We start from the raw sequence: 12,332 nt of genomic DNA on the forward strand, positions 1-12,332 counted from the left end.
ATTTATCTGCAGCAGTCACGTCACTACTCATCTTTCTTCATGTGACACGGTCTATGACCAAGCTGCAATTCTACCTCGTTGCTTCGAAAATAACTTCTGTCTGGCGCCCTTTGATTGATTATCCCGTGTACATTCTCTTCCATCCATCATCACTAGCGATACACGGTTGATTAATCTCATTGTGGAATGCCTCATTCTACTTTTACCTTGAGGAATTGAACTGGTTACGACTTATGGACGGCATTTGGTGGTTGTCTCTCTCGATGAGACTGTGGATATCCATCCCTTCAATGAGACGAGTTTTGAAAATCCATACAAAAAAAAAGGAAGAAGAAGAAAGGAAGGGACGAGAAAAAGGCTTTTGTATCGGTGCTGCTCACATCATGTACTTCTTCTCATCATGTATTCTTTGGCGACGGGCGTTGACGTGGAGTCGGATTCTGATGTCATGCGTTTTCTCTCTGAGATTACTGCATAGTTTGCTTTATGTTGCTCACCACTTGCCCTTGAAGGCACGAAGGCATGAGGATATTATTTTTTTTATCACTACTACTTCGGGTGACGGGTTTGAAACTTGGTGAAAAAGGGTTGATTAGGAGTTTGAATCGATGATTCGAAAAAAAGAAAATCGAATCACGTTGTGACTTGTCATGTATCATTAGAACTGGGAGCTCGCATTTGATGTCTTGTTTTCTGTACGCACTGGAAACACAGTGCCTTTTTTTATTGATTGACATGTATTTGTATTTGTTTTTTTTTTCGAGCGAGCGAGCAACGAAAGCCAGCGAGCATTGATTGATTGTGGCATTGACTGAGCATTGAGCATTGAGCATTTGAATATTGTGAACATTGTGAGCAGCACCATTATTGTTATTTATTATTTGGGATTGAATCAAAAACGAAAACAGAAACAAAAAAAAAAGACGCCAGGCTGCATCTGCAATCCGAAACAAAAAAGCGATGCAAGCAGGCGGGTTTACAGTTTCAATCAACGACTCTTGTTCTTCTTCTCTTTCCTCAGTATTGTTCGTAGTTAGTTTGTAGTCCGTAATAATAATTTCTAATAATGTAGAGAGTATGGACAGTACAGTAGGATAGCTAGGGTACTTTGCAATTTATGATAATATATCATCGCGACAGCGAGAGACTTCCTGTTTCGCAGCCTTTATTTTTCTTTTTTGTTATATACCATAAATAAATAAATAAAGTTAGATATCTCGATGGAAACGGTAACGAGAATCTTTTTGGAAAAAAAAACATTTTTTACTATGGGTATCCCATTTTGTATCGCCCTTCCTTCTACTTATTTTCGCTTTTCGCACGAATACAGAATCTCGAATACTGAATAGATAATGGGGACAGAGTCTGGAGCTATATATGAGTGAAAGAAAAAAAAAAACTGTGAGTAAATTATGTATTCTTGTGGATGGATGGACGGATGGATGGATAGACGGCGGAGATGTTTATTTTCTTTCTTTCTTTCTTCCTTCTTTCAGAGTTCGTCTCATCTACAAGATAAAAAAAAAACAGACAGCGAAACACCGATTCAAACGTAGACTAAGTGGCATTAACAACAAATGTACGGAGTAGCTAGAATCGATGACTTTTTCTTTCTTTCCTTCCTTCTTTCCTTCTTTTTTTGGGAAGAGAGGGAGGATATCATGCCGCGTTATACATGGTACAGTAACAGTAATAGTAACAGGCAAGAGCAAAGACAAGCAAGAAAGAAAGAAGACAACGTTGAGGTGGATGATTGGACGTTTATTACTATACCCAGCAGAGGAGGTTAGGTTAGGAAGAATGAAGATAAACTTAGAGGAACTTCTTTGGCATGTTCGCACGACGACGCTTGTAGGCGACGTACAGTCCGGCCAACGCGAGCTGGAAGGAGATGATGAGGAAGATGAAGAGGCCCATGCGTGGAGAGGCGGCGTGGATCACTGGCGGAGAAAAGTCATGTCAGAAAGGAGCCATGGAAGAGAGAGAGAGAGAAAAAAAAAAACAGGAGAGAAATCTCCTTGTGTCGTTTAAGACGGGGGGAGGGAGATTGCACTTACTATTGAAGATGGATGACTGTAGGCCTTCAGTAAGACTCAGGTGAGACGTTTCGATAGCCTTGTGAAGCTGGGCGAATTGATTCCGGTAGTCTTTGCTTGCGACATCGCGTTGCAGGGCCTGTATGGCTTGTTCGATCCTTTGAAGACGAGAGTCGATAGCGGACAGTTGATCCCTTGTTGAAGCGGTGCGTTGAAGAAGCTCCTGGTGGCGGCTGTCGCTATTGCGAGCCAAAGCAGCGAGATCCTTGTAGACGTTTTGCGTCGCATGGTTAAGGAGCTGGAGGCGGTTGTGGAGGTCAGCGAACTGCTGCTCCGAAGTCGTGTAGTACGAAGCGGGACGATCCTCTGCAGCTCCGTAATCGCTGGATCGCGCATTAATTGGCTGCTGGTTGGTTTGTTGCTGTTGCTGTTGCTGCTGCTGCTGCTGATGCGCGGGAAGGCTACGGTCTGACCTCAGCGCAAACCTGAATATCTCAAATGAGTCTGGAGTGTCTGGAGTAGCTGCGGATATGCCAAAAGTATATCCGGTCGGCAAAACAACCTTGCAAACGTTAGACATTCTTTGAAACAACGTTCATGACGCCTATTGCCTACCTTGTTAGTCTGGAAGCACGTTTTGCCGTCTACGTTGACCTCGAAATTCGAGCTTGTTTGTTTGATCAGGATACGAGATGGGCGACCCAAATTGCGATACGGGTACTCGCAATGTCCAAATGCCAGGCTGTCGACGTTGGCATGGCTCTTGTAATCCGTCATTCCGTCGTTCAAGAACCCGCGAATGGTTCCACCCTGGACGACAGTTAGATTAAATCAGTAGAGAGCCAGACGCTATGAATGCTACGCACTCGTCCTCCATGCGAGTCGACGGTAAGGGCAAACCCATCGAATCTTCCAACTGTGTAGATGCTTGAGGCCCCGACGCTGGCCTGGCCATCTTTCACATACCACAACTGCAAATTACCACCGCCCCTTTCCGGGCCGCTGGCTCTGAATTGGAACTCTGCTGTCCATTCAGGCACAGAAACACTATATAGGTGTTAAGAAAACGTAAAGAAAAAGCATAAGTAAGTGGCAAAAACTTACGCATTCTCTGCCCACACGGAGCCTCTTGTGTTTCCAGGGTACGGAGGTGTCAGAATCAGCCTGTCCGATAGCTGGGCCCAATGTTAGCAACAATACAGAGATCTCCGGCAGACAGACCACTTACAATTTGAGGAGTGTGACCTTCGCCTGTGATCCGCCAGCCAGGGATACTATCGGGATTGGGTGATAACCTAGAACAACCGGTCAACTTGGAGAGATTCGATCAGTAAGGGATGAGGTCGAATTTACCTCCTGTCATATCCAAAGCTGGAACTCTCAATGATTGACTGCGCATTTGCCGCAGCTATGCAGAAAGCAAGCGAAACTAACAACTTCATCTTGTAGGATCAAGTGTTGGGGAAGATAGAAACTCCCCAGCAAGCTCTGTACAGTCTCCACACAAGCTACTTGCCGGAAAAAGGTGACACGGTAAACAGGGGTGGATGGAAGGAAAAACGCGAAGCTCTAAAGACAATTTGCACAGAGCTATCCAAAAGCAAGACTGTTAGAATTCAAAGTCCTTGTCGTGGTATCAATTGAGACACAATCTGTTGACCCCCCACTGCTAGGGGTCTCTAGCTTTCTGTTTCGAAATGGCGGAGACAAAACGAGTGGCGATCCAGCCAACTACGACAGCAATCACGCAAAAACGGACCTCCCGGGCAATGGCTACAGCAGATGGAGAGACATCAACGCTGTGCTGGATCTTCAAATCGGACAGAGCAACAAACAGTAAGGCGGACTGCGACGTCCGACATGTCCATCGACGCGCCTGTAGAGCTCCGCCAGCCAATTAATGTTCTTGACAGCATGGCCTCTCTCCGCGGGCTGAAACCCGTCACGTGAGAGGGCATCCGCGCGTCGCCAATAATAATCGCGGGATTTCGGAGGTCTGGACTTTGAAGCTTTCGCCGACAAGCGGGCGACGTCGTCTCCATCGCGTTCCTCGACGCCTCTCCTTGTGCTTGATCTCTGTCTGCGCCATGCAATTCTCTACCAATGGCTGAGTTCTATCCGTCATTGGCGCAGTGCGCCCTCGTGGCAGCAGCCTTCAAGGTGCTGCTCTTCCCCGCATAGTATGTATATGCGATTTCCCGGTTTGCTTCCAGAAATCATCCTGCAGGTTCCCATGCTGATCTATGCTTGTCGCGAATAGCAAATCGACGGATTTCGAGGTACACCGGAATTGGCTTGCCATTACCCATTCGCTCCCTGTCAAGGAATGGTACTATGAGGTATGACCGGATATCTCGTAGCCTCCACAGACTATCCAGGCTGAAGGTGTGAAAATAAGAGGACGTCAGAATGGACTCTGGACTATCCACCATTCTTCGCTGCTTTCGAATGGCTCCTTTCCCAGCTGGCATATTATGCAGACCCCGCTATGCTGGTTGTCAAGAACCTCAACTACGACTCGTGGCAGACAGTCTATTTCCAACGGGCAACGGTCATCCTTACTGAGTTGGTCTTGGCTTTTGCATTGAGCCGGTACGCGAGGCTTACTCTTTTTTTGTGAAATAAGCAGGACTAATGTGGGCGATATCATAGGTACGTTAAGTCTGTACCTTCTGCTAACAAGCATCTCGCACACATTGCCAGCCTCTCTATCCTGCTGTCTCCTGGCCTGCTTATCATCGACCATATCCATTTCCAATACAATGGCTTTCTATTTGGAATACTGGTATTGTCGATTGTATGGGCGCGCAAACAATCCACCCTCCTTTACAGTGGCATTACCTTCGCTGTCCTATTGTGCCTGAAGCATATCTATCTATACCTCTCTCTCGCGTATTTCGTTTACCTGCTGCGGGCATATTGTTTAGACCCCAAGTCTGTTTTCCGGCCCAGGATCTGGAATACCATAAAGCTCGGGGTCGGAGTGCTCAGCGTCTTTGGCCTGGCGTTTGGCCCCTTCGCCTATTGGAATCAGCTGCTTCAGCTGAAAGAGAGGCTTTTCCCTTTCTCTCGGGGTCTATGTCACGCTTACTGGGCACCAAATGTCTGGGCCATGTACGCGTTTACGGATCGGGTGCTGATTCCACGTATGTCTTTTCTGACCACCGTCTCGTCATTGGCGCTGCTAACATTTCTGTTCTTTTTCTTAGTTGCACCCCGTCTTGGTCTCCCGGTGGACCAAGAGGCTCTGAGCAGTGTCACTCGGGGTCTTGTGGGAGATACTTCTTTTGCTGTGCTCCCGCAGATCAGTAAGGAGCAGACATTTGCGTTGACTTTCTTCTTCCAACTGGTGAGCGGGCTTTCCCCCCTCTTCAGCTAAAACACGGTTGGTGACTAACAGGCTTTAGTTTCCTCTGATAAAGCTGTGGTTCCGACCAGACTGGGATACGTTTGTGGGAGCGGTGACACTGTGTGGATATGCGTCGTTCCTCTTCGGCTGGCACGTTCACGAGAAGGCGGTTCTGCTGATCATCATCCCATTCAGTCTGATTGCGCTGAAGGATCGACGGTATTTTAGCGCCTTCCGACCCCTGGCGGTCGCGGGCCATGTCTCGCTTTTCCCGTTGCTCTTCACAGCCCCCGAATTTCCCATCAAGACGGTATATACCATCTTCTGGCTGATCCTGTTCCTGTTTGCCTTTGACCGAGTGGCACCCGTGCCTGAAAGGCCGCGGGTATTCCTGCTGGACCGATTTTCGTTGCTGTATATCACGATTAGCATTCCGCTGATCCTGTACTGCTCCCTGGTCCACCAGCTCATCTTTGGCTTGAATCGCTACGAGTTTGTGCCGCTCATGTTCACGAGCAGCTACTCGGCCCTGGGGGTAGTGGGGAGCTGGCTTGGATTTATGGTGGTATACTTTACTGCTTAGATTAAAATTCCTTATTAAGAAGTAATATTTACTATGACTAATCATTCGCCTTTTGTTCTTGGTCAATGACTGTGTGCATTCGCAATTTGGTAATCGGTACGTCAGTATTCCTTTTGCTGTTTGCGCAGTTTGCATTCAAAACAGAAAAAAAGCAATTACTCTATTTTCACGTGTCGTGCGTGTGGCGCGTGCAGACCCGCACCGCAAAAGCTGTCCACCAATCCCTGCAGGGCCTGGGCACGGCTTTCTCTCGGGCTTCCTAGTCCCAAAAGGGCTTAGACGGGTGGACGGGGACCCGACGGCGTGTGGCTCCCAGCACAAGAAATCGAACCACATCTGATGCCTGCTTAGCTTAGCTGGCATACATAGTCTTGTTATTAAGTATTATCAGTGGCGCCTTGCCCTAACGCCCAGTTTCAGCCTGTGTTTGGCATCGTCTGGCATCTGTGTCTTTTTACCCCTTTCATTGGCTCTATTCTAGTAACAGCATTGTGGACAGTTTAAAAATAGACCCTGTGATGTCATCGAGCAGATGATCTCCGTTGAGTATGGATTTCTTGTTCGCAGAGGACGGAATAGAGGAATTGAGTACGTATGGAGTGGAATCAAATCACAAGACATGGGAGAAGACGATATATCATGAGGACAGCTGATAACTCTCGCATATTCTTTATATGCTCACTTGCTAGCATTTTACTTCGTATGTTCGCCAGTTATGGATACAAAGATACCGGAGTATATTTCCATGCCTGCTGTTGATGTTGGGATTTAGTTATAGATAAACCTAGTCTATCATCGCCTACGATAAAGAAATAGTTCTAAAAAATTGATGCTTAATGCTCAATGAATTTTTTATTTGGGTTGTCTACGAGTAGTAGATATACTGCACGCTATGAACTGCCGTCATCAGGCTCCTTCACGATGCAGCTTGAAAATAACAACGCCAGTGCCTGTTGGAAAGAAAGATATATTTTGGCAGCTTTGACGTTCGAAATTTTCATCACTGAACAGCACAGACAAAAAAAAATGTTACGTGGCTATAGAATGCAGCAGACACAAACCTCAGTTGAGACGGAGGATAGTTAAATGCGTGGATTCAAGCAGTGTCCCTGGCCATAGCAGAACATGCGAGATTGGCAAAGAAATGGCATAGCAGTCAGATTCTGAAAATATGTCCAAGAGCATTTAGTGCCATTTTTGGAGTCAGGAGGTGTATAGCATGCCGTATGGAATCTGGGCGCCACAGCCCTAGAAACCCTATCGAAATCTACGCACGAACACCATCGACAGCATTTAGAGCGATATATCTAGTGGAAAGGTAGTAATGCAACCGTGTCGATGAAGATGCAGGTGAACAGGTTACATCTCTGCCTCCTCCGAAGGCGACTATTTGCCATTCTGTCTGGTTGATGACGTCGAGAACCCTGAGAGGCCAATCCGGGACGAAATCCAGCAGATACGGCAACGACTTGTCAGAAATAATTGCATTCGGAGAGAGGCATGCGCCTACACGTCTTCAGCCATGATGTGGTACCGTCTAGACGATCTCATTGCCGCGTGCGAGGGAAGGGCCCATCCCGTCGTGATCGTTGCCGCACCAGGGCTGTCGACCCTGATCCAGGTGCTCTCCCTTCTCGCAGCGTGCAACCTCCACAAAATCGTCTGCAGGCGCCATAAATGCTCTCAGAAAAAAGGGCAGGCTCTGAGGAGCCGAACGAGTGCAAGAACGCCTGGGTCAGGGTGGCTGGGCGGGCAGCAGGCTGGGGCAGACGGACGGGGGGGGGGGTCAAGGGCGGGCATGGAGGGGGTCCGACGCAGCAGAAGGCCCATCCTGTCTTGGGGCGCGGACCGTACTGTCTGTCCCTGGCTGGCCCGGCGCGTTGCCCGCACCGCCAGCGACTCTCTTCTTCTCCTCGTCTGGCCCAATGAGCGCGTCGCCTGCACCGGGGGCCCGTACCTCCTCGGCCTCCACCGATCCTCTCGGCGAGGTCGAAGCCGCCGCCGCTTCTTCTCCTCCTCCTCCTCTTCGCCTCGACTTCTGCCTCTTCCTCCTCTCTCTCCCCCATCCTGCTCCCTCTGTCCCCCTTCTCTCCGCCATCCTGCCACCACCACACGCGTCTCTGAAGTCTGGCCACCCCGCCCGCTTCTGGTCAGCGATATAGTCCGTTCACGACGCGACATATATTATATTAGCACCACGCCCTCCGCTCTTGCTCGTCACGGCTGCTTTTTTTGCTTTCGGAGAGGCTGAGTATATCACGACGCGTCCTACATGTAAGCACTCTCCTGCTCTTACGATCCCCGCTTCCCCCGGGCTTTCTTGCCCGTATGCTCCCACTTCCCCGAATCCCTGGTTTCCCGGAGCTGTCGCGCTCTCCTTTGCTGCCTCCCGCTCTCCCGGTCGATCCACGCACGTGCAGGCAGATCTGGGCCGCTCCGTTCGCGTCCACTAACTGCGACTTTCGAGTTCTTCCCTGTCTTTTCCGCGTCTTATATTACAACTCCGGTCTTGATCCTTATCTAACTCAATGATTCCCGCAGATTTATATAGTTTGCGCACGCGCCTCCCGCGGTCTATGGTGGACGGACGCGGGGCTTCCACTGGCTGAGGATCATGGTATGCAGATACGACAGACCCTGGTGATTCCGGGAGATCATGCGGATGCTTGGAAACAATGGGCAGAGAGTAACGTTGTCGAACAGGTGCTATTCAAGCGGAAGCCCGTCCAGTTCCTCCCGCGGCCCACCATTGAAGATGACAGCTCCGAGGCATGTACCAATTCTCTCTTCAACCTTTTCTCTGTGATTAGGAATTCTGGCTCATGGTCAATCGTCTCCAGGTGTGGGTCATCCCCGAGACCAATGAGGTTTTCACAAGCTACGAGTCGTACCTCCAACGCATGGATTTCTACAAACAACGCCGGTTTATCTGCGAGATTACAGGCCACTCGGGTCTAACGTTCTTTGAGGCATTACAGAGTGAAGTATGTCACGTGTCATGCTTTCCAGTCTTTCGTGGCATATGTTAATACGATCTCATTAGATGGAGGAGTCTCGTGAACTCAACAACGCGTTTCCGGACGCTCTCAAGGAGCCTATTCTGCGAAGGGTCCAATTTTCAACCGTCTCGAGAATCGACCATCTGGGTAAGCTCCATGTGGACTTGGTCCTTCTTGCTGCCTCGATGACTGACACATGGTGCAGTGGATGAAGTGTACGAAGTGAGTAGATGCGGGTCCTGATGAACAGGCTGTCCCGACTCTTTTTTTTTTCTGACCGCTCGCAGGATTTCAAACAAGACTTCTATCCCGGTGAACATGTAGTTATCCTGCTCGAAAACAACCAGCGCCTACATGGGATAATCCGGGACAAGGCCAATTTCCCTCGACAGTACTATCCGGATGGCGCAGTCAAATCAGAGGCATATGCCCGATACCTGGTGAAAATTCTGGATCGCACCAACGAGGAGGCGTTGCTCGACCAGGATCACATCACGCGCGATCGGAAGACTTTCTCGAAGCAGATGCTGCGTGCCTTCATCAAGAATACGGTCACTCGGGAATCGTGGAGCGGCGCTCCATGGCTGGTGAAGCCCACCATCGCGGAAGAATACAAGATCGATACGGAAGTTCCAAAGCATTTGCAGTACGGAGCCCGGGTTGCAGAGAAGAAGGCCATGAAGAAAGCGGATCAGCAGGGTCACTTCGGCTTCTTTTCATCGCAGCGGTTGCTGGAGCTCAAGCCGGCAGCCGGAAAAGGGCAGAAGTCCAAACCGACACCGCAAGAGCTTGCCAGGAGCAAGGAAGAGCAGTTTCTTGAGTATCAGCGTTCTTTGAACGGAAACCCATCATTCGTCGTCCAGAAACCCTCTGGCGGACCTGTCCGTCCCGCCAAGGACCCTGAAGCCGACAAGAAGCCGCTGGCCGTTCCCACGGTCGTCATCAAGGCCGAGCCCCCCAAACCCCCGCCACCTCCCCCGATCAAGTACCCAATTGAAGATTTAGACATCACTTGGGAGCCGAATCGAAAGCCTCGACCGCCACTCAAATTTGATCTGGATGACCCATCAAGCTTCGCTAATGACGAGGAGATGTTACAAGGTGATATCAAACCCGAATCGGTGAGCCTATTCCTGGAGACCTGGAACACACTCAATGTGTACTGCGAGGTATTCCAGCTGGACTCGTTTACCTTCGATGATTTTGTGCAAGCCATGCGGTTCTCCTCCAGCGAGGTCGATTGTGAGTTATTTGTCGAAATCCACTGTGCGGTCCTCAAGAAGCTGGTCAATGCGGAGAATGACGACGACGGGGCGATCCAGGTATCGCTCCCGGACCTTCCGCAGGAGTCGGATGAGTCAGGCTCAGAGGGAGAAGAGGAGGAGGAGGAGGAGGAGGAAGAAGAAGAGCCCACTCCGGAACCGGAGCCAGTCGTCACCAGGATGACCACCCGGAGTAGTTTGGCTAAAGCCGAGGCTGCCAACTTGAAAGCTCAACAAGGACGGCGCAGCCGTTCGGGCACAGCCGAAGTCAAGGTGCACCGGGCTGCGGAAATGTTTGGGGATTATGGCTGGATTGATCGCCTGCGAAAGAGAGATTTCCGCAACGGTGGGTGGGAGTTGATCATGGTCGGCCTGCTACATCAACTGTCTGCTCGTCCACGGATGGAGAAGGTCTGCGAGGAGATCTTGAAGCATCTGGCTCCTCTGGATAAAGAACCCACACAGGAAACTGCGCGCTCGCAGTACGCAACTCTCGACATCAACCTCCGGATTCAGGCCCTCCAGATTATATGTATGCTCAGTCTGGAGACTAAGGCCATCAAGAACTATCTGGAGGAGTGCAGCAATCAGATGACGGAGTTCCGCAAAGAAAAGATTGAATATCAGCGGGCGCGTAAGGCAGCGTAAGTTCGATCATTTCGAGTTCTTCATTTGCATGGATTTTCTTTGCTCACTTGTTTTGATTTTATCTAGGCTTGAGGAATTACGGAAGCTCCAAGTCGAGAAAAAGGCCCTCCAACCTGAGCCAGAGAAATCGCCATCACCGCCGCCAAATACTGAGCCTCCTGCCGATTCCAAGACGGCAGACGGGGATGGCGAGACGCCAGCTGTGGACGATGAATCTGAGCAGGTCATGGATACCGAAGATGAGGAACCTCGCGGGCCTTCGCTCCGTGGTGGATTGGACCGGGTTCTCGAACGGAAACGCCGACAAGAGGAAGAGCGGGAGCGTAAGGAACAGTTGGCGAAGCAACCCAAAGGCTCCAAACAGTACCAACGGGTACTGAAAAAGATCGAAGAGCAGGAGGCGAAGATCGCCTCTTTGGAAGAGGAGATTGCGGTTCTCGATAACGATCTCAGGGAGGCGGACTGTCCGCGGACGAGATGTCTGGGGAAGGATCGTTTCTGCAACCGGTATTGGTGGTTCGAACGGAATGCCATGCCGTATGAGGGTCTGCCCAACAGTTCGACAGCGGCTGCGAAATATGCCAACGGTCGACTGTGGGTGCAAGGCCCGGATGACATGGAGCGCGAGGGCTTTATTGACCTGCCCGAGGACGAAAAGAAGCAATACGCGAAGCGCCATCAGATCACTCCCTCGGAGCGCAAGAAGAAGGAGGAAGGGTCGACAAGCCTTCCGGATGCGCGCCACTGGGGCTACTACGATGATCCAGAATCGCTGGACGAGCTCATCAACTGGCTCGATACGCGCGGCGTCCGGGAGCTCAAGTTACGCAAGGAACTTCAGCTGCAACGAGACATCATCGCCAAATACATGAACAACCGCAAGGAATACCTCGCCAAGACTGCTGAACGCGCCGAGTCGGAGGAGGCTCCCACAAAACGGGTGTCAACACGAACCAAGACCTATGTGGATGACCGTAAACACCGATGTCTGCGGTGGAGGAATACGACAGCGCTGTCCGAAAATGGCCACCTTCACGTGGATCCTTCGCGGCCGACGAAGCGGGCAAAGAGGGTCACCGACGAACCGAAGGAAATCAAGGCGACAAACAAACAGGGGAAACCACTGACAAGACAAGGCACGCGATACAATTTCTAACTGCCACCGCTCCCGCTGTGCTGATTGTCAGTCCCTTCCTCTTGACCTATTCGAATTCCGTCGCTCGATGCACGCCCCTCTGTTTCGATGTTCTGTCAACGTGCATGAGCTATGAGACCCATGAGCCTTTTCTTTTTTTCTGGATTGTTTTTCTTTCCCTTCCAAAAGTTCATATTCTTGCAAGGGCAGTATATGCATAGAGTACGGTGGCTAAAAAACGTGTAGCATGCTTGGGCCAGCTGGACGGTGTTTGGGGTTGCAACCTTGGGTCTACATGGATGGCATTGTTTTTGTCTAGG

The 12,332-nt window shown here is 50.2% G+C and overlaps 3 protein-coding genes across 3 annotated transcripts; 2 read left to right on the top strand and 1 right to left on the bottom strand.

Annotated features, from left to right (window-relative positions):
• Nucleotides 1-1,812: 1,812 nt before the first annotated feature.
• T310_6779 (Lectin family integral membrane protein) lies at nt 1,813-3,478 on the bottom strand (the record flags this gene model as incomplete). Its single annotated transcript, XM_013470398.1, has 7 exons — nt 1,813-1,940; nt 2,058-2,598; nt 2,652-2,846; nt 2,903-3,083; nt 3,141-3,211; nt 3,265-3,331; nt 3,390-3,478. The coding sequence occupies 7 exons, from the start codon at nt 3,476-3,478 to the stop codon at nt 1,813-1,815; spliced, it is 1,272 nt and encodes a 423-aa protein (XP_013325852.1).
• Nucleotides 3,479-4,139: 661 nt separating this feature from the next.
• T310_6780 (Dol-P-Glc:Glc(1)Man(9)GlcNAc(2)-PP-Dol alpha-1->3-glucosyltransferase) lies at nt 4,140-5,968 on the top strand (the record flags this gene model as incomplete). The annotated part of the gene is made up of 6 exons (XM_013470399.1): nt 4,140-4,216; nt 4,297-4,375; nt 4,435-4,628; nt 4,689-5,182; nt 5,246-5,385; nt 5,444-5,968. The coding sequence occupies 6 exons, from the start codon at nt 4,140-4,142 to the stop codon at nt 5,966-5,968; spliced, it is 1,509 nt and encodes a 502-aa protein (XP_013325853.1).
• Nucleotides 5,969-8,582: 2,614 nt separating this feature from the next.
• On the top strand, nt 8,583-12,033 carry T310_6781 (DDT domain protein; the record flags this gene model as incomplete). Its single annotated transcript, XM_013470400.1, has 6 exons — nt 8,583-8,585; nt 8,809-8,952; nt 9,012-9,114; nt 9,173-9,189; nt 9,255-10,873; nt 10,944-12,033. 6 exons carry the CDS (start codon nt 8,583-8,585, stop codon nt 12,031-12,033), a joined length of 2,976 nt encoding a protein of 991 aa, XP_013325854.1.
• Nucleotides 12,034-12,332: the final 299 nt, after the last annotated feature.

Source organism: Rasamsonia emersonii (assembly GCF_000968595.1).
Source record: "Rasamsonia emersonii CBS 393.64 chromosome Unknown ctg1118621760446, whole genome shotgun sequence".
NCBI classification, from domain to species: Eukaryota; Fungi; Ascomycota; class Eurotiomycetes; order Eurotiales; family Trichocomaceae; genus Rasamsonia; species Rasamsonia emersonii.